The sequence below is a fragment of the Melopsittacus undulatus genome, chromosome 1, assembly GCF_012275295.1.
Source record: "Melopsittacus undulatus isolate bMelUnd1 chromosome 1, bMelUnd1.mat.Z, whole genome shotgun sequence".
Taxonomy (NCBI): Eukaryota; Metazoa; Chordata; class Aves; order Psittaciformes; family Psittaculidae; genus Melopsittacus; species Melopsittacus undulatus.
In genome coordinates this window covers 61,325,398-61,344,953 of record NC_047527.1, presented here as the reverse complement: position 1 = coordinate 61,344,953, position 19,556 = coordinate 61,325,398, and the positions used below count along the sequence as shown (strand labels likewise).

General features: G+C 45.5%; 1 protein-coding gene across 2 annotated transcripts in view; it reads left to right on the top strand.

Annotated features, from left to right (window-relative positions):
* The first annotated feature begins 397 nt into the window (after window positions 1-397).
* The window catches only part of RIPOR2 (RHO family interacting cell polarization regulator 2), a 49,457-nt gene continuing 30,298 nt past the window's right edge, over window positions 398-19,556 (top strand). The window contains exons 1-3 of one of the 2 annotated variants that reach the window (XM_031052994.2): window positions 398-659; window positions 17,596-17,722; window positions 18,954-19,109. In XM_031052994.2, the coding sequence (XP_030908854.2) occupies window positions 17,622-17,722; window positions 18,954-19,109 (257 nt within the window). In that variant the 5' untranslated portion in view covers window positions 398-659; window positions 17,596-17,621. The remainder of the gene's footprint in view (window positions 660-17,595; window positions 17,723-18,953; window positions 19,110-19,556) is intronic. The other variant, XM_034060336.1, reaches the window with a different exon arrangement.

Genomic DNA, 19,556 nt, shown 5'->3' with positions numbered 1-19,556 from the left:
CTGCCATGGGCAGGGACGCCTCACACTAAACCCCAGGTCCATGAAAAGGATCAGAGTGGTATATGCACTGGGATCGGAGGGCTTTTGCGGGTGTCCCACCTTTGGGGCAAACCGCCTGAGAGGCAACCAGCGTCGAATGGCAAGATGGAAGAGACACGCTGACGCTCCCATCAGAGGTGCAGAGCTGCCAGGTCCGCCGCTTGACAGCCGGGACGAGATGGGGCGGACCGGGGAGGCCCACACCACCCACTGGGGCTCAGCTACGTTCTGCTCCGCACCGCCCGCGGGGGGGCGGGCCGCGGCCATGCAGCGCCGCGCAGCAGCGCCTCCTCCTCCGCCTTGTCCCCATCCTCCTCCTCCTCCTCCTCCTCCTCCCTCCCGCAGCTCCGCAAGGAAAAGCGGCAGCGGCTGCGCTCGCTGGCAGAGCGGCGGTGCGCTGCGCTCGCAGACGGGCTGTCCGCCTCCTCCTCCTCCTTTTCCCGTTTTTTTTGTTCAGTTTTACAATTTTAAATGATTCTCCTTTAATCCTTCGGGGCTATAATTAGCGCTGCGGCTGCGGGCGCTGCCGCCGGGGATGGGGCGGCGCGCTGCCCGCGGAGCGCTGGGCTGCGGCGGGAGAGCGGCGCCCCGGGACGGGCTGTGAGCGGCGGCACCGACAGGTACCAACCAGCACGGGCTCGGGGGGTCGAAGCGGGAAAGACACCCTTGATGGGAGGAAGGGGGGCTCCTGCTGCCCAGGCAGGACGTGGCCGAGCTGAGCCCGAGGGCTGCGGGGATGGAGAGCGTCTGTCCTGGAGCGGCTCCTGACCCCGCTCCAGCGCCACGGCCCCGCCGGTCGCGGGGGTCAGGCGGTGACAGGTATTTGTGACTGGAGAAAGGGGTTCTGCGCCGCGTCTTGTGTGTACTTCTGGGGTGGGAATGTGAGGAACATCTCGGCTGTGGGTGGGTGTTCGCTGAGGGACGTGAAAAGCTGTGCGGGGGAACGGGTTTAATGTTTTCCCAGCGCGCGTGGAAGTGCTTAGCCTGGTTTCCATAAAAAACTCTCAGTCTATTAGGTCTTCTATTTCCAGTGAGCTTTTATGGTATTACTAGTTGAAGGAAAGCTTAGACCCTCTTAAGTTTTCCTTTCTGTCTCTAGCTCGTTCCCAAGAACTGAGGCAAACGTACTACACACTGGCACTGCACTTCAGTTTACCTTTGAACGCCCTCGTTACAAAAGGTCAGCCTAATCTGGGCTGGTTTTTCTATGCCTGTGTTAACTGAGCATTTTGCTGTCTCTCATTCAAAGTTTCAAAAAGCTTCTGGAAACTGTGTGTGCATTTGTGTGTGTGTGGCCATCCTGCCTTCGCACCCTTTCATGCATCTGCCTGAGAAGAGCTGAATGTATTTTCATGTGTAATTTCTGCATTCATTAATCTGGCCGTGCATTCAGCCACGCTCATCTTAATTACCATGTTTGAGCTGCTGTCACGCAGCTGGAGGCCGGGGCAGGGAACACACTCCCAAACAGAAACATTATCTTCATGTTCTCCAGTGGGTAATTAAGTTTCACAAGCATCCCTCTCCTTCTGAATAAACAAAAGCAGAAGCATACCCAAACAGGGGGCTTAAAGAAGGAGGCAAGAGGACGGTGTCTTTCCTAGAAGGTGTCTGCACTTGCTGCCCAGCTGTCTCTGAGATTTTCACACACTGGGAAGAGATATAATGTGATTTACTGTGGCCAGACTCAAGGAAGGCATTCGCTGAGCCGGGTTAGGAGCATGGCTTTATAACCATAATGGGCAAATGTGACAGAGTGCTCCACGCTTAAGGAAGTGTGGGTGTCTATATATTAAACAGTGGGAGTATAAAGGCAGCAGAATCTATCTTTACTTCTGTAAATTCAGCCTTTGCTCAGCCAGTAACTAAATCACTAGGAGAGTCGGTTAAGATGGTGTCTGCACTGGCTGCAAGTGCAGGGAAGCATTTGTGCAGTGTGGCCTTTTAAAATCCTGGCATCCATAACCTGGTGCTGGTTTAATCCCTGACATTCAAGCAGCACTTCCCTGGCAAGGTGTGGGTTTAGGGGGGTGTTCGCTTGTTTAATTTGTAAGAAGGAGCAGATTTCATTTCTTTTTAGGAGCCTGCCCTGGGATCAAAGCAGTTAGCTTTTCTGTATCTCTACTTCTCTCTAGAATGACAATCCAGTTATATCTTAGAGGTTTTTCTATAGCAGAATGAATATTCCTTAAACACTAGAGAATGTATAAAGGGAGAAGTGTGTGGTTTAGGGTGATGGAGCATCCCTAAGTGAGAAGGTGGCTGTACTTCCTTGTGTTCTCAAGGCACATGACCACTTTGTTCACCAGTATCACAGAGCAAACACACAGGGTACAAGCGGTACAAAGCGCGACTTCACAACTCTCAGCAGCACATTCACACGCCATGCAGGGTTACATTTTGCTCTTTGATATTTTTAAACCCGAGCAAGCAGAAAGGTAACTTCCATACAAAGCATCTGCTGGGAAAGGCCTGGTTCTGGGGAGAGCTGCCTTGCTTCCCCACTGGGAAGAAGTGGGAGTGAGAACTAAAGGCAGCATTGGCTTTTTCCAAAAAAGGGATGGCTGGTCTGACTTGGCGTTTTTTTTTCTCCTCATGCTATACATGTGGCAGTGATAAGCTGCTCATGGACAACCCACTTACTGGGGTACTTTTCATCACTCAAGCTAAGCTGCAAGCAGCAGGAAGATGGGCAGGTTATGTCTGTGGCCATTGAGCTAGCACAGAGTATCAGCTGAAAGCAGCCAGGGAGGGAAGTGAAGAGAGTGATGCCCGAATGCGTGCTACTGGCACAGGCTTCTGAGAGAGGACCAGGACATGAATTAGCATCAGATAGGGGTCTGCTGCATCACTCTCAAGCTATGTGGTTCCTGGATGACTCTATTAACAAAATGTGAAGAAATCTGGTTATTTTCACACTTAGCCGGAGCTTGGAAGTCTGTGTTTTGTTCACTCAGCTTCCAGTGCTTGCTGCTCTTCTGGCAGAGAGGTTCTTAAACATGTTTCTCAGTAAGAGATTTTCAAAACTAACCAGCAAGGGCATGCACTACTTTTTTCCCACTGGCTCCAAGATGTGCTTGTCCTTTGAGAAGGCAGAGAGGAGGCACTGGACCCACTGTGAAGTTAGAAAATCAAACTCAAAGTCTTTTGAGGGAAACAATTTTGCTCTGAGGGACTTCACAGACTGTGGTGGCTCAACTTTGGATGCACAACAGTGTAAATGAGAATTCAGTTTCCTGTAGTGAAGTTGCCAAGATCTTTGTTTCCCTCACTACCCTTCAGACAATTCAGTTTTTCCAGAGCAAGACAGGAGGGCACTCTGTGTGCAGAGGAGCCGAGTGGCTGGAGGAGGAGCAGCGGGATGGGCTTAGCCAGCTCCCTGTGAGAGGGCTGGAAGGAGAGCAGCAGCAGGAGCCAACCCTGCATGCAATAAACCAGATCATATTATATATCTCTGCCTAATGTCAGGAATGGCTCAGTTCAGGCTAGGCAGCCAGCTCACTTTGAACCTCATGACTGTCCTTCCCTGCATACCCCAAATCCAAGCAGAAACTGTATTTTCCTGGCCACAGCTGCTCAGCGGCTTTATTTTTGCTCCTCCATGCAAATGCTGCTCTTGCCCTTGCTTATCTGCACCTGTGTGAGCTGGATGGCTGGGCTAGGGCTGGCTCATTCCTGTCCTGTCCTGTCCCTTTCTGTCCCATCCTGACCAGCAAAGCTGGTGATCTGGCTCCTGCTTCAGGCAGGTATTTTAAGGAGAAGGAAAGCAGCAGGTACTAGGTAATCCTCTCCAGAAGACAGTTTTCCCCCATTTGGCAACCTAGAGACAGCTGCCATGCCCAAACCTGGTTGAGCATCCTCCTGCAAGCAAGTGTGGCTTGAAATGCTGTTTTGCAGCATTTGGGCAGCAGTTTTATCTCACATTTCATAGAAACATAGCAAGGTTTGGGATGGAAGGGACCCGCCAGCTGTGTGCACTTGCAGCCCAGAAAGCTAACCTATATGCAGGATTGCGTCAAAAAGAAGCGTGAGCAGCAGGTTGAGGGAGGTGATTCTGCCCCTCTAGTCTTGTGAGACACCACCTGTAGTTCTGCATTCAGCTCTGGGGCTCTCAAAACAAGAGGGATGTGGACCTGTTGGAGCAAGTCCAGAGGAGGGCCACAAAGACGATCAGAGGGCTGGAACACCTCTCCTATGGAGACAGGCTGAGAAAGTTGGGCTTGTTCAGCCTGGAGAAGGCTCTGAGGAGACCTGTCTTCTAATACCTAGAGGAGGCCTACAAAGAAAGCTGGAGAGGGACTTTTTACAAGGGTGTGTAGTGATAAGACAAGGGGAAATGGCTTTAAACTGAAAGAGGAGAGATTTGGATTAGACATTAGGAAGCACTTTTCACTATGATGGTGGCGAAGCAGGGGCACAGGTTGTCCAGAGAAGTTTCGGATGCCCTATCCGTGGCAGTATTCAAGGCCAAACTGTACAGAGCCTTGGGCAACCTGGTCTAGTGGGAGGCATCCCTGCTCATGGCAGGGGAGTTGGAACCAGATGATTTTTAAGGTTCCATCCAACCCAAACCATTCTATGATTCTGTGGCCTTTAAAGGTCATCCAATCCAAACACCCTGCAGTCAGCAGGGACATCTTCGACTAGATCAGGTTGCTCAGAGCCCTGTTCAACTTGACCTTGAACATTTCCAGGGATGGGGCATCTACCACCTCTTTGGGCCACCTGTTCCACTGTTTCACCACCCTCATCATAACAAATTTCTTCCTTATATCTAGTCTAAATATACGCAAGTTTTAGTTTAAAACCATCACCCCTTCACTATAGATTGCATCCAGGCAGTTTGGATTCAGCCCCCCCAAGTTTTGGCATTATAACTCCAGGTTTGAAGTATCTCTGCTGCTGGGTCTGGTGCTGCTGGGAAGAAGGAGGATCTCCCCCTCCCTGACCATGTCCAGGTTAATTAGGGAGCAGCAGCAAGGCTCCAGGAATTGGCTATATCCAACCATGATCAAAAAGCGAGTCCCAATACGTGCTGGTGTACACCTTGAATCACCTTGATGCGCCTGAGTTCCTTTTTGGCAGCCACAAACACAGACCTTGGTTTGGTCTTTGCATTCAGGCTCTGCACCCAGTGGCCTCAATAAGAAGCAAGTCCTCTAGGCACGATGCAAGAACTAACTGGATTGTCTTTCCTAAAGTTACCTTTTTCTGCCATGTTTTTATGTTAGAAGTGTGTCCTGTATTTTCTACTCCCCAGCCAGCACAAAAGAAAAGGCAGATTAGCACAGAAGTATGCGAGCATCTTCCTTCTCATCAATGGGAGGAACAAATTGAAGCTGACAGTTCTCTGGACCCATTGCAACACATGAAGTAGTTACAATAATACATTTTATTGTCCAGCCCTTTTAAAGCATCAGAAGCTCTCTGGTCTCTGATGCCTCCAGTAAGCTGACCTTGGCTGGCAGAGCCAGCCACCTCATTACTGCTGTCCCACTGCTCACAGCCTGCCCTCTCCCCTGGCCCTCAAACAGCCCAATTAATGGCAGCAGCTAGAGCTTCCCAGGTCAGACAGCCTGCTGGTAACCCTTCAGTGACATCAGATCTGTTTCAAATAATCCCTTCTGCATGAAACCTTTTATTTATTATTATTCAAAACCACCCAGATATTTGTCAGACTTTGCTTTGTCCTGAAAACATCATCAACAGAAAAACTTCAGGCCATCCATCAACTCCAAAAAGCAGTTGCAGCAGAGATCTAGTAATCACCAAGGTTCTGGCTGTAGTTTGTGCCTTCACCTCTACCAAAGACCAGGCTAGACTGACTAAACATTTCTATCTTAGCTGACCAGAGGAAGGAACTCATTTACAGTGAAATCTGTTGGAGATAGGCAAATAAGCACCTGCAGATAGCTGCAGGAGTTCATGTTTCAACAGACTGGGCAAGGTTGAGCCACCACAGCTTCCTTTTTCATTCCCCAAATTACCATCTCACTGTCTGAGCAGCCAAAACAGCTTGACTTGTCCCTCACTGAGGCATCTTTCTTCTTTGTTGATTTTATCTTGCATGTGCTGCAGACTGAGGCAAATCAGAGGAAAAAATAGTGTTTGTACTGAACATACCCTTTGAAGAGGTCTTGGGGAGTGGATCTTGTGCTTGGGGCTGAGATAGTGTCACTTGTCTGGTACTGTCTCAGGCAGGCAGGTAGGGCATTCAGTGTAGCTCTGTAGTCGAAGTCTGATGGGTGTTTTGTACTCGTATAACATGAGGGAAAGGGCCTTTTCCATAATTAAGCAACCTGACATCCTCTGTTGGTATATAATTTAAAAATGTTTGGGTTTAAAACTTCAGTTGTGGTAGGGAGGTATGTTTCAGCTTTGTGCAATAACATCCCTGTGAGTAGTCTTTGGCCAGGGAGTCTTCCCGGCTACGAAGACACACTTTTCTCTGCTTATCCCTGCAAGTGTTGCTGGATTATGGTGGTAACAGCTGTTCCTTTGCCTTTTTCCAACCATACAGGCATGTCTGCGGATGAAGATGCTGTTGAAAAAATGCCAGTGCTTAATTAAGTGTATAATGTGTCAAGTCCTGCATGACTGACTGCCCTTTCCTTGTCTTGTTTGGTACAACCGCAATATACCATTTTGTTAGTTCAAAGAAGGACTTGGAGGTTTGCACAGAGATAATTGTGGGACAGGAAGCAATTGGCTGTGAGGTGCTCTTTGAACCATGAGGCTTTTTTCTGAATTCAGTGTAATAGTTGCAGGCCACATCTACTTAGATATACACAAGACCTTATGCATGAGAATAGATGTCCTCTAAGGTAAACAGGGGTGAGTGCTCAGTTTATTAGATACTTATATTGATAAAGTCAAATGCTGGAAATGCTCTCTAAGTCATCTGTGCCACACAAAACCAAACCAAAGCCGTATTAAAAATGCTAAAGCTTCAGCTGAGGCTGGAAAATAATCAGCTTAAAATCCTGTCTGCATATACTAAGGTTTTGCTTTCTTTGAAATCGGAGGGAGATGTTGCCATCATCTCCCTAGATGGCAGCTGGACCGCAAAGCCTTGCTTCCATGCATGCAGGTGCTGGACTGGAAGCACTTGCTGGTATATTTGATTTCCATGCCCTACAATGAAAGCTGAAGATCCCTGATGATTAGATAGCTTTTCATCTGGAAGTTATCCAGTAAGGGGCTGCATTTTTCCCCATTCTTTCCTGGCCCTGCCCTTAAAAAGAAAATCCTCCTTCCTGGTACAGAAGAAGGGACCAGTGGATCCAGTGTAACAGCTCCCATGTGAACATAAACCAAATGCTGTATGCATAATTTCTGCAGCCACTTTTTTTTTCTTGTGGGAATGTCATGCTGCCTTGAGGTGAGGAAAACAATTGCTTCCATTGGCAAAAGGACAAACTAGTTTTCCATCCTATAAACCCATTATATCCTCCTTTTCCTATACCCTCAATGACAGACCATGACTTTGATGTGAATTGGAAAATGCAGAAATCTCAACAAAGAGGGAAAGGAGGAAGGAATGAGAGGGAGAACAAGATAAGGGTCATTCTTATAAGCTTGCCATTAGCCTGCAATAGCCCCAGTGGGTTTTCCCTTTAAATGGCAGACTGTGGAAAAGCAGGGCTGTGCTGAGATGACTGCTGCTTTAATTTGAGCAATGCAAAGTTATACAAGATAATTGCCTTGTAGTTCAGCAACAGTAAATGCTGTCAGATCCATTCATTCCATGCTCGGTTTATCTGTAATGTCTTCGTGTCTAAAAGACTCAAATGGTAACTAAACCTATAGCGTGGCTGAACAGTATGACTTTTAAACTCAAGATTTTTGTATTTAATGTTCACTGCAGATTAAATTTACCAGTTTAATCTGACTAGATCTACTTGCCACGTATTTAAGTGTTTCATCGGGTTTGCTTTGACTGTACCTGTGACAGTAAGATACAGGCATTTAGGATTGGTCTCAGGCACTAATGGCAACAGGCACAGACCAGCCTGTATCCATGGCATTAAATTCCCCTGTTCTTCAAAAGAGGAAAACACATGAAGACTGCTTTGGGAATGGTCCTTGGCACATGCCAGTTCCCAAACCATGCCCAGTAGTTGTGTGGGAGAACGTGAACTGGCCCAAACCCCATCTGTACCAGCAATTGCTTAAGCAGTGTAACCTCCTTTGCCCCAGGGAGCAGAAAACCCTTGCAGATTCAAGAAGGAACAGCTTTCCTATGATGAGAAACTTAGAATCATAGCAGAGTTTGAGCTGGAAGGGACCTTTAAAGGTCATTTAGTCCAATCCACTTGCAGTAAGCAGGGACATCTTCAACTAGATCAGGCTGCTCAGAGCCTGATTCAACCTGATCTTGAATAGTTTGAGGGATGGGGCATCTCTGAATTCTCTGGGCAATCTGTGCCATGTTTCACTATCCTTATACTAATAAAAAAAATCTTCATTACGTCTGATCTGCCCTCTTTTAGTTTAAAACCATTACTATTTCTCCTATCCCAACAGGCCCTGCTAAAAAGTCTCACCCCAACTTTCTTATGAGCCCCCTATAAGAACTGGAAGGCTACAATCGAGTCTCTTGCCCAGAGCAAGCACCTTCCTGGTTTTGCTCAGCTGCCTTGTTGGCTGTCAGATCCCTTCTCCAGTATGAGCATCATTAACACAGGCTTTTCCAAGAGGGACTCTTCCTCGCACAGATTTCCCTTATCCCTTTATCCTGCATCAAATGTATTTCAGCTGCTTTTTACAGCTCCTTTAATGATCCTAGCTAAAGAAGGTAGTGGTTTGGGGGAAGTTTAGGCTGTTTAGTGATATTAGATATGCCCTGTTATTATACCTTTGAGAGTTTTAAAAGATTAAAATACTGTAGCAAGAAGAATAGTAACCTCTGCCATAACTTTAAATAAAACTCATAGAAATTGTATATGTAAGGTCTTCTCTAGCACAAGATTCAAGTACTGAATTTAAATGAACTGAAGCCAAAAGACAAGGGAGTAATATCTGGGCACAGAGCCTCTCTTAGTTGTGCATGGACAGTGTTCAGCTACATGATGTACTAAAGGAGAGCTTCAGACACATGCTATAGCCAAATACAAATGAATACAGGACTTTTACGGCAGTGCTCTTGTGAGGTGTGGAAAAGATTAAACAAATCTCTTGCTGCAATGCTCCTGTCTGGGACAAGAATGCTCAGCTTTGAAGATCCTCTGCCTTTAAACATGTAGTTTTGTATCTTAATATTTTAGGGAGCAACATGCCATTAAGAAGACCCTTGAAACAGAATGATCAATAAAACATCCAGGCCGGTTTAAATCACCCTAATCCCATGTATTTAAAGAGGAGCAGGAAAGTGTTTGTATCTCATTAGCAACTGAAAGGCTTTAACAACAATGATGTTTTACTTTCCTTTCAAGGATGAAAAGCCTGTCTTATTTGTTTAATTTAGCTGGCTCATGCTTATATTAGAGCATACCTGGAATGGATACCAAGTACAGCTACAATTTGTCTGTCTTGGCTGAAGCAAAACAAATAATGTCTAGAGCAGTCCACTGGTTACCAAAATCATCCTACATATGTCTATTTGATGCATTTACTTCCCTGCTGATGCAAAGAGGCTGTATGCTCTGCTTGCTGTCCTTGCCCATGCTGCTGCCATCTGCATTAAATGAGAGTTGTAAACAGCAGAAATACTGGTGCCAAGTAATAAAGGAAAGCAGCACTCTTAAGGATGATTTTATATGAAACACTGCTGGGTCATTGCTCTTCTCTCCTGCCAGTGAGAAGGTTTTTATGTTCATTGCTTACACAGTTTGAGAAAGTGAAGCCACTCTGCTGCTTGTACTTGATACAAAAATTTAGGTCACTGCTCAGTCATCATGGATTTTGACAAAAGACTCCCACTAGAGTTGCATCTATTGATATCAGGGATGATTTACCATCCTTATTCTCAGATCTTACTCATGGGCTCATCCAACTGTTACTGTTGGTCAGTAAAGGCCAAGGGAGACCACCTGCACCATTCATGGCTTCCTAGGCCTTTCCTACTGCCAATGCTTTCAGAAGTGCAGAATAGGTTGATGGCTTTATGTGATCTGAACTGAGAAACTGGAAGTCCACCCAACATGTGTGATCAGCCAGGCAGTGTTCAGTGGCTTGTGCTAAAAGAGGTAGAGAAGTATCCAGGCTGCTGCTGGACAGAGTAGCTCCCACAGCCTGCTTGGCCTCATGCTAGTCTTAGTGCTTAACACACAATCACTACTTGTAGTTGATCTCCTAATGTAGGGGTAGAGAACAGGACAGCACAAAGCCTTCCACCTTTACTGCTGGGTAGCACTGCTGAAATGACAGCGTGATTCATTACATGCACAGGTCACTCGCCCTCAATTGGTATTAGGGAAAGGTGTGTTCAGAGCACAAGATAATTTTTCAGCTGGTTTTCAGAAATACATTTTCTTTAGGTTACTTGCTGGCACTTGAATGGCAGGGGGGCTTTGGTTTTAATTAAATACTTGATTGACATACTGAATAATCAATGATGAGTAGAATTGGAGCTGACTTCTAATCAAAGATAATTCTGCATAGCGGGGTGGGTTTGAAATGAACGAACGTCAAATCTGATTAGACAGCTGGATTCTGATCCCTCAGCCACATTCATACACACTGTTACGGACCAAATTTTGCTTATCTACACTAATGCCAGCTGAATATGATTGCTCCTTGTTCCTAGTGCTGTAAGGGAATGGCATTAGGGAGGGGACTATGTGGGCTCATGCACACACTCACTCCAGCTGCCAGAGAGAAGCAAATGCTGGAACTGAGAAAAAGGAGGTCAGTGACCATGAGCCCATCTGCCCTGCACAGGAACCATTTAGCATCATATTTATTTTTCTTGGATCTATTACAGTGGAATAACTCATTTGCATTTCCCTCTCCTTATGTTTTTGGCATGTGCCGTACCAAGGGTAAGGAGCAATGCTGTGAGTGTTTGAGGGGAGGTTAAGCAAAGGAAAGGGCAGTCTGTGGCTCCCCAGCAAGGAAAGTGGGTCATGTACCAGGACCTCTGGTGAAAGAGTAGCGGCAGGAAGAAAGCTAATCACGGTATAAGACAGAATGGGTGCTGCTTTTACTTTAGCCACCCCCAGACATTATTTCTGTGCTCGTGAAGTGATGCCAAAGGCATGTTTTACAGGAAAAAATGCAAGATAAAGTTAAAAGTCCCCACACTGATTTAGCAGCTAGACTGGTGCAAAAGGTGACTGATGCTTGCTGAATTTATGGAGCTATATTGCAGTGGGAGTATCAGGACCTACATATTTACAGCCACATACTCTTTACTGTTTTGCTACTGACCTTCACTGTTAGCTTTTTTCTTACTATTATTACTACTTTCTGGTTTATGTACATCCAATTTGGGTAGAAGGAGCAGAACAAACAGCATGAGCTATTCCAGTTGGTAGACAATTTGTGTTTCTGCTCAGGGTGTCTAGTGAGGAGCTAGCAAATACTGCAGCATTTGAGTTGAAAATGTCCTTACATTCAACATAAAAAATGTTCTTACAGAAATGAGACCATGAAGTACAAGTCTTGCTATCAGTATCAAGTCTTGGAAAGAATATTATTTGAAACAATAGGTAAAATTTGGCAACAAAATACCCAAATCTAACATTTTTGTTTCTTAGAAATAGGTAATGGTGCCTTGTGCTCATTTGCAGGGATTTCTGCATGGCAAACCAAAGCTCCCAGCTATGGACTTAAGTAGAGCTATAAAAAATGCATGAGTTGCATAAACACTTCTTTGTGCATTGTAAAAACTGATGCCTGCCCAAGCATGACTTGGGTGCTCCCACAACTCCCATTTGAAGGAGAGTGACCTATGTCAGCTATAGCTCCTTCTCTGTGCAGTGCTGTTCTCTGCAGCCATGCTGGTCAGTCCACGTGGCTCTTGTTCTGTATGCTAAAATTAACATTTGAAGCTCACAGATCTGCTGGCCTTTCACCGGCTGATGTAGACTTGGGAAGTGTGCTTGTCAGTATAGCCATATGCTGCTATTTAGGAATCTCATAGCCTTGGACTTTGATGGAAAAAATGCAAATGATTTTGTTCTGGCAACCAAGAATAGTTCTTCAGATGGAGCTCACATGCCTGTACAGCTCTGGCTAATGCTGCTCTGCACAAGGAAGGAGCAGCCCAGTCACCGGGAGCATAAAATGTGCAGCGAAAGCCATAACTCATGTAATCTAATGACCAGTAGAAGACACCCTACTACAGGTGCTTCCAGGAGATCTCATCCCACAGAAATGTTCCTGACATATTCAGGAATTACGAGCCTCTGCACCAATGCCTAAAAAGTGTAAAAACTCCGGTGTGAGAATCAAGTTTCTCATGAAAGTTTTTATACTGCTCCTGAGTCCTCTTACCCATATATTATTGTTAATTTTTTATATTAAAAAGCCATCCGCAAGAATGTCTACATTCTCATCCAAGGTGCATACCTCTGTGCCTTCTAGGAGTCTAAGAAACATGGAAACCATAAATTCCAGGTGGCTATATGGGCTACTGGCCATGCTGGCCTCATTGCCAGGGTGATTCCATTAAGTAAGAAGGAAGAAATTGGAAACTAAATAATAAAAATGACTAGACTTCAAGCTACAAAAGCAAGTGACACCAGGGTATAACCAGTTTCTTACCTTACTGGATTTATTCTTTTGGAGATGCACACTCTTGAATGTGATCTTACTGCAATTAAAAATTTTTATCTTTGGCCAGGTAGTCTGATAAGCAGAACATAGATCTTGACATAGATGGAAGAGAAACATCTTTTCTTTCATTACTCAAGAAGGTACCAGTTAATTTGTCAGACATACCCCAGGTTTGCAGATAAGAAATGTTCCTAGCATGCAAAATAGAATCAGTTGTCTTCTGTAGCCATCTGCTCACATCAGTTTAGAGAATCCCCTTAGTTTACATTAAGCTAAATAATTACCACCAATTTTTAATGGGCACCCTGCAGAACACAGATCAGCAGAAGGAACAACATACAAACCATCTCCCTGTAGGGATTGCAGCTGCTTAGATCCCAAGTGGACCTCGAAACATGTGTCATGCAAAAAAACAATACAGGAACAAAGGATTATCAAGGATCCTTTCATTCACTGAGTCCTGCCCCTCATTCCTATTTAATCAAGGATTATGCATAATCCTGAAGTGTCCTTGAAGCCTCTATTCCATGGACCCTCAGCTGCAGACAGCTCCTTAACAGCCTACAGCAAAGCCTACACCCAGAGCTGTAACCGTAGCTTCTACAAGGAGAAAACAGGGGGAATCAAGGACACCATTACCACTGGGATATTCATTGCAACTTTACGTGGTTGCTGGCGCATGTGTACCAAAACCAACTTCTCAAAACGTGGTGAATAAAAAATACCATGGGGAAAAAGCAAACCAAAAGGGACCATGCATAAGTTAGTCTAGACTTAGCACATATGTATCTGACTGAATTTCCCCTGTTTTATCTTGGATTGATATCCATGCTGTTTTTCAAATACTTCTGCATTATGGGTGGTGGGGGTTGATGATGAAGGTGATGAAGAGAGGGCAGCCCTATAGATGTGATGGCCCTGATGGTCCCTTCCACTTTCATTAGCTCAGGCTCAGCTGTTTTCCCATTTCCAGACTGAAAGGAGAGCTGGGAAAGGGGACTTTTATTTCCCTGGGGACAGAGACACCATCAGTTATCTGCCATTCCCTGCTGCAAACTGTCAGAGAATAGGGCAGGGAAAGAGTACTGATAGGATTTCACCTTATCCCTTGCCTCACTGATGGGCTTATCATTCAACTGCCATGCACTTAGCATGGGCAGTACTAATTATATTAATTGTGTTTCTGCATTAACAGTAAGCAGACTGGTGACTTTTTAAAATGAAACATCAGTGGTTCATTAGCTAGATAGATTTAAAAATGTAAGCATTGTCAGTGCGTCCACTGCTGAGGTGGATCTCTCAAATCTCAAAGGCATTTAATATCACTTTAAATGTGCAATATGCTTTATATTGAGGGCAAAATCTATGCTGTATCTAGAAGAGAGGAGCATTATGTCATATAACTACTAAATGTAGACTTAGAAACTTGATCGCTACCTTGGAGTAGTGCCAAAATCCCCTTAGTAGTGTTCATCTGTACAGATACCAGTCAGGTCAGTAAAAGATCTGGCTCAGTCCTTGTGGGCTGAGCCTTACTGAAATTATACTAGTGACTATATCTATGCACAGAATCAGAATACAACTGTATTATTAAATGCAGAGGTAGGTCTATTTAGTTGATAGCATGAAGGCCTGGAAATGGTTTAAGAGGCGAAGTATATTACAACAATATGACAAATACTCATTACTCAAAGTGTCTTTGCTAGATGTAGGTATCATAAATAATCCAGTGACACGGTGCCCATATGCAGCTAGTGTCTATGTGAGTCTGAGCTAAGAGGCTGCTGCTGGTGGAGTCAGTGTTATTTTGTAAGATCAATTGGAAGTATTTGAGATGTCAACAATGTAAGTTTAAATCTTAAGAACAGATTGTGTTTGTACAGTAGGGTCAACTTCTAATCTGACAAACTGAAAAGTAACTGGGAGATTTCATCAGTTCCGACTGTTACCTCCTTTTATCCCAGTTTCTTCTGTACAGAAACCAAACATACATTAATCACTAAGATTATATATAATATATAGAGAGTACAAGCCTATCTGTGCTCTGAGTTCTGACCATTTTATGCAAAAGCAAAAGCAGCTCCAGGCAGGTCTTCAATTTGCATTTCAATTACACTTATTCCACACTTCCTTCTGGTATCTCTGGGAAAGTCTTAGCTACTAAAGCATTGCGAAGCCATCTGAGTGCTTGAGCGAAATAAAGAAAATAACTAAATTCCTTTTCCAGAATTATTATTTTTTTAAGTTTACCCAAAGAAAAATCAAAACACATCCAGTCTGTCTGCACATGGTCATATTTGGACACAAAGATTTTGTTCAGCGGGAAACCCATTCATCTTTAATTCACATTAATACAGACCATATTAATCGTGTGGAAGATGTTAGCATTTTGAATTTTGTATCTAAAGTAATTATATTTTTATAGCAAATGTGATCATGATTAGCACCCAACCCCAAGCTGGTTTTATTCCTCTTATTTTTTGAGGAATGGCTGATGTTTATGCATTTAAATCTCCTCTGACTGTCAGTGTTGTTTAGCTTCTGCCCTTAGGTCTCCAGCTGCTGTCAGGATGTGTGTTAATCATCCTATCAAACGATGCAAGCACTGAACGCTTGCAAGGGATTTTCTGCTCCTTGGCTCTCTGGACCCACTTTTAATGCAAATCCTTGTATGCAAATGGGAGCATTCGGCACGCAGCTTAACCATCTTCGGGTTATTTGCAAAACCAAAGGGAACTTGCTAGACAGACTCCCAGAGTACTGTGATGGGGTGGTTTCCGCTTTGTCTCGCAAGAGCAGGAGCTGGTTCTTGGTTGGGTTTGAACTGTCAGACTGGCATGGGTGGATGCTGTGCCATCTACTGGGATGTGAGGTGTGATCCTGGGAGCTGCAGAGTAGCTTCAGCCAGGTGTTGGGTAGCTGCAAGCCTAAGCAGAGCTCAGCTCTGGAGAGGTGTGCTGAGAGCCTAAAGGAACTAGGAGTGAGTGTAGGGCCAAATCTGGGCTCTCACTGACTGAAGAATCAAGTATCTCCAGCTGTGGCTGTAGCACATTTACTCCTGTGCAAGTTAGCTAAAGTGCATCCTCACTGCAGTTTCTCCTGAGCCCACAGACAGAACTGGCTTTAATTGCAATTGCAGCCCACCCAGGTGGTATGCTCGCTCACATGCCCACTGCAGGCCTTGCTTCCAAAACAGAAAGATGTACACTGTTTTGGTTGTGCGATAGGGAAAGCTTCACATTACCACTAGCACTGGCAATGCTGGGACTGAAAGAAGAATTCCTAGCAGATCTCTTGCAGAAATGCTCCTGATAAAACAGCACTTCAGGCAATGGAGTCCTCTCTACAGAGAAGCAGTAGCTCACCGTGGCACCTACTGCCACCTCAAAGAGTATTTGCCCAGCTTAGTGCTACTAATTAAACATAACTGGATGGTGCACAGTGTTTCCCCATGTTTGCTTTCTCTGGTGAATGTTTGCTGTGCAGGAGCCACGTAGCTTTGGTGCTTATCTTTAATAAATAGGCTTGATTGTGAAGGTTTACATCACGAACCTGTCACCTTCACAGGTGGGTGCTTTTTGGGGCGCTTGTGATCATTCCTCATCTGTGAGGATGAGAGGATGATTTAGACTCTCACCTCCTCAGCCTGCAGGTCATGGTTTTACAAGGCATCATCTCCATTGCCTGCAGGCAGCTCCAGCCCCTGCCACACCATCCTGCCTTGGCACCAAACTCACCCTTTGACCCAGCTGGTGGAGAGAAATGAACTGCGACCATCTGGGTCCAGCACTGGAGTCATAGAATCATAGAATGGTTTGGCCTGGAAGCCACCTTAAAGACCACCTAGTTCCAATTCCCCCTGCCATGGGTAGGGACACCTTCCACTAGACCAGGTTGCTCAAAGCCCCATCCAGCCTGGCCTTGAACACTGCCAGGGATGAGGCAGCCACAACTTCACCGGGAAATTTGTTCCAGTGTCTCACCACCCTCATAGTAGAGGAAGAGGGAAGCATCCTCCCTTTACCCTAGTGGCAGCAACAAGTTGGTGGAGCTGTTATGAACCATGCCACTTGTTTGCTATTTCTCTGTGGATTGAAATCACCTTAGTTTGGTGCAGATGCTGAGCTGGGCATTGGAAATGAGCAAACACACAGAGCAGGGCTTCCCCCCAGCGTGCTGAAGCCCTCTCCCAAACGTGTGATATGCAGAGAATATGGTACCTGGAGCTTGTTTACTTACCTCTCATGGTGGAGAGCATCCCTCTCTCATCATGGAATGCTGCAGCTGTGCATACAGTCACTGCATCTTCTTTCTCAGCAGCCAGGTGGGAACAGCCATGAGGAAAAGGAGCAAGGATCAAAGGGGAGCTTCAGGGCTTGATTCATGCTGAACGAACCCTCTTTTAAAATTTTTATTATATGCAATGTCACTTTGCAGTGATGGTGAGTGTACCCTAAGAGCCCAAGGTAATCTCCAGGACACCCTTATGTAGCAGATGGGGACACCAGGACTGAGGGAGAACATGAGGCATGGCAGATATCAGGGATGGCACTAGAGCTATGAGGCTGAAGAACTTGGTTCCTAGTCCCACATTCAGACCCTCTTGGTGTCTCTGGCAATTTTCAGTAGATCCTGGGCCATAAGTCATAAGTTAAAATAGGACCACTTTATTCTGGGGTCAGGACAATTTGGCAACACAAACAGATTCGTGCCCTGGCTCACAGCTCCTCCTGGGGTTTGATTACCCCTTACCATAACTAATAGACACCAGGCAGCCCCAGCCTTGCTGCCTGCCTCTTATCCTCCATCACTGACCTGCTTTCTGTTGTTTTTCAGGAATATCATCCAGGCTCCCTGAAATCATGTCAATAGGATCACATTCATTCTCTCCAGGAGGTCCTAATGGGATTATTAGAAGCCAGTCTTTCGCTGGCTTCAGCGGGCTTCAGGAGAGACGCTCCAGGCAAGTGCTGTGCTTTCTAAGGGGAATTTCCAAGTCGGGTCCTAAGGAGCGCTGGGGGTTAGGGGTGAAGGTGGAAAAGAGGTGAGAGAGGACTGCCTTCTCCCTGACTTGTGAGAGGAAGTCTTCTAGGCAAAAATCTTTCTATGTATTGTTTGTGTTAATTAAGCTGTTACCATCAACCTCAGCTACCAAGTGCCTGTTTGCCTCTCCCCCATTAATGCAGGGCTTCCTCACATGCCTCAGAGCTGTGAGAGCATTTCAGAGAATCATTTTAATTTACTAATTTATGCAGTGATCTTTTCAACATGAGACAAGTGCAGGAACACTTCCCACCGCCCCCAGATTAAGACTGTTCCTACCTAAAAGACAGTTTTTCCATTGCAGTGCTGCTATGAATTCAAAACTCCTGTTTCCCTTGCAGGGCTGCTTGCCTTCATGTCCTGCTAGAAACAGGGCAGAGCTTGGCTGTAGAGCCTTTCCTTGCACTTCCCTTTAGCTAGGCGGGGTTTAGAGCTTTGAATCAGGCACTTAGCAAATTTTCCAGTCCCCAGTGCCCCCAGAAGCTACCTTACAATTAATTTTATCTTGTTGAATTCACTATCTCCTAGTGCCAGACCACCAGTTAGCAGCTGAGGAACAGCAGGCAAAGGGCCACCTCCTGTTGTCAAGCCAGCAATGGTTGTTAGTTGCTGACCTATCCCCGGGAGATTCACTTATACGTAGCACAACTATCCTTCCTTTTCCATACAGAGCTAAGTATGGTCCACGCTCAAGACCAGAGGCGTGATGCTGTCCTCCAGAGGCACTCTTAATTGAGCCAAATCTTCCTTAGGAGCCCCCCACATTTTATGGCTCAGATTATCTGGGCTCTCCTTTGTTTTTAGTACCTGAGGTAGCTCAGCTCTTTTATGGCTATGACCGAGCAGTGTGAGGCAGGAAAGACATGGTATAAGACAGAGAAACGTGTGATGAGCCTCACACTCAGTGTGGCATTTCCAGACCTGGATTCGTATCTCAGCAAGGCAACTGGCACATCAAAAGCCTACAGGGCATGTCCCAGGCTGCTCAGACCTCTTAACCTGTAAACAAACACAGACCTTCAACTGGCAGGCACAGCACCAGATTCCTTTCTGCTAGCAGAGATAATATCAGAGGATTTCTCCAAGCTGTGCCTCCCTTGAGACGGTTGTGATTTATAGGGATTTCCTCCTCTTTGATGTTCATTTTGCAGGTGTAACTCCTTTATTGAAAATTCCTCTGCACTCAAGAAGCCCCAAGCAAAGGTGAAGAAAATGCATAATTTGGGCCATAAGAACAGCACCACGCCCAAAGAACCCCAGCCTAAAAGGATGGAAGAGGTCTACCGAGCCCTGAAGAGTGGCCTGGAGTAAGAGCCTTTATCCTGCTTCCGATTGACACTTTCTGTGGCATTTTATAGGCTAGAGAAACGTATCACAGGAACAGGGATCCTTAACTGTAGGAGAGGAGCATATACCTATTGGAGCCTGGATTGTAACGCTTACAATCTGAAATACTTGCATGGGAAACAGGAATACGGGGGCAGAATCCCATTTCCACTGAAATTGCTAGGAAAGCTCCCAAAGGATGGGGTTTCAAAATTAGGTTATTTTTTCTTTACTCTGAATTTCTTAGAATCCTATTAAAATAGGATTTCTTAGAATCCTATCTCCTTTGAGATAACAACCCAGAGGATAACAGGGCTTTTACCAGCCAGATACAAGGGCAGTAACTGGAAAGCACCAGCCCACAAAGTAAGCAGCAGATTAGCAAACTTGAAAGTGGCTGTTCAGTGAGAGGAGAACACCAAGCTAAG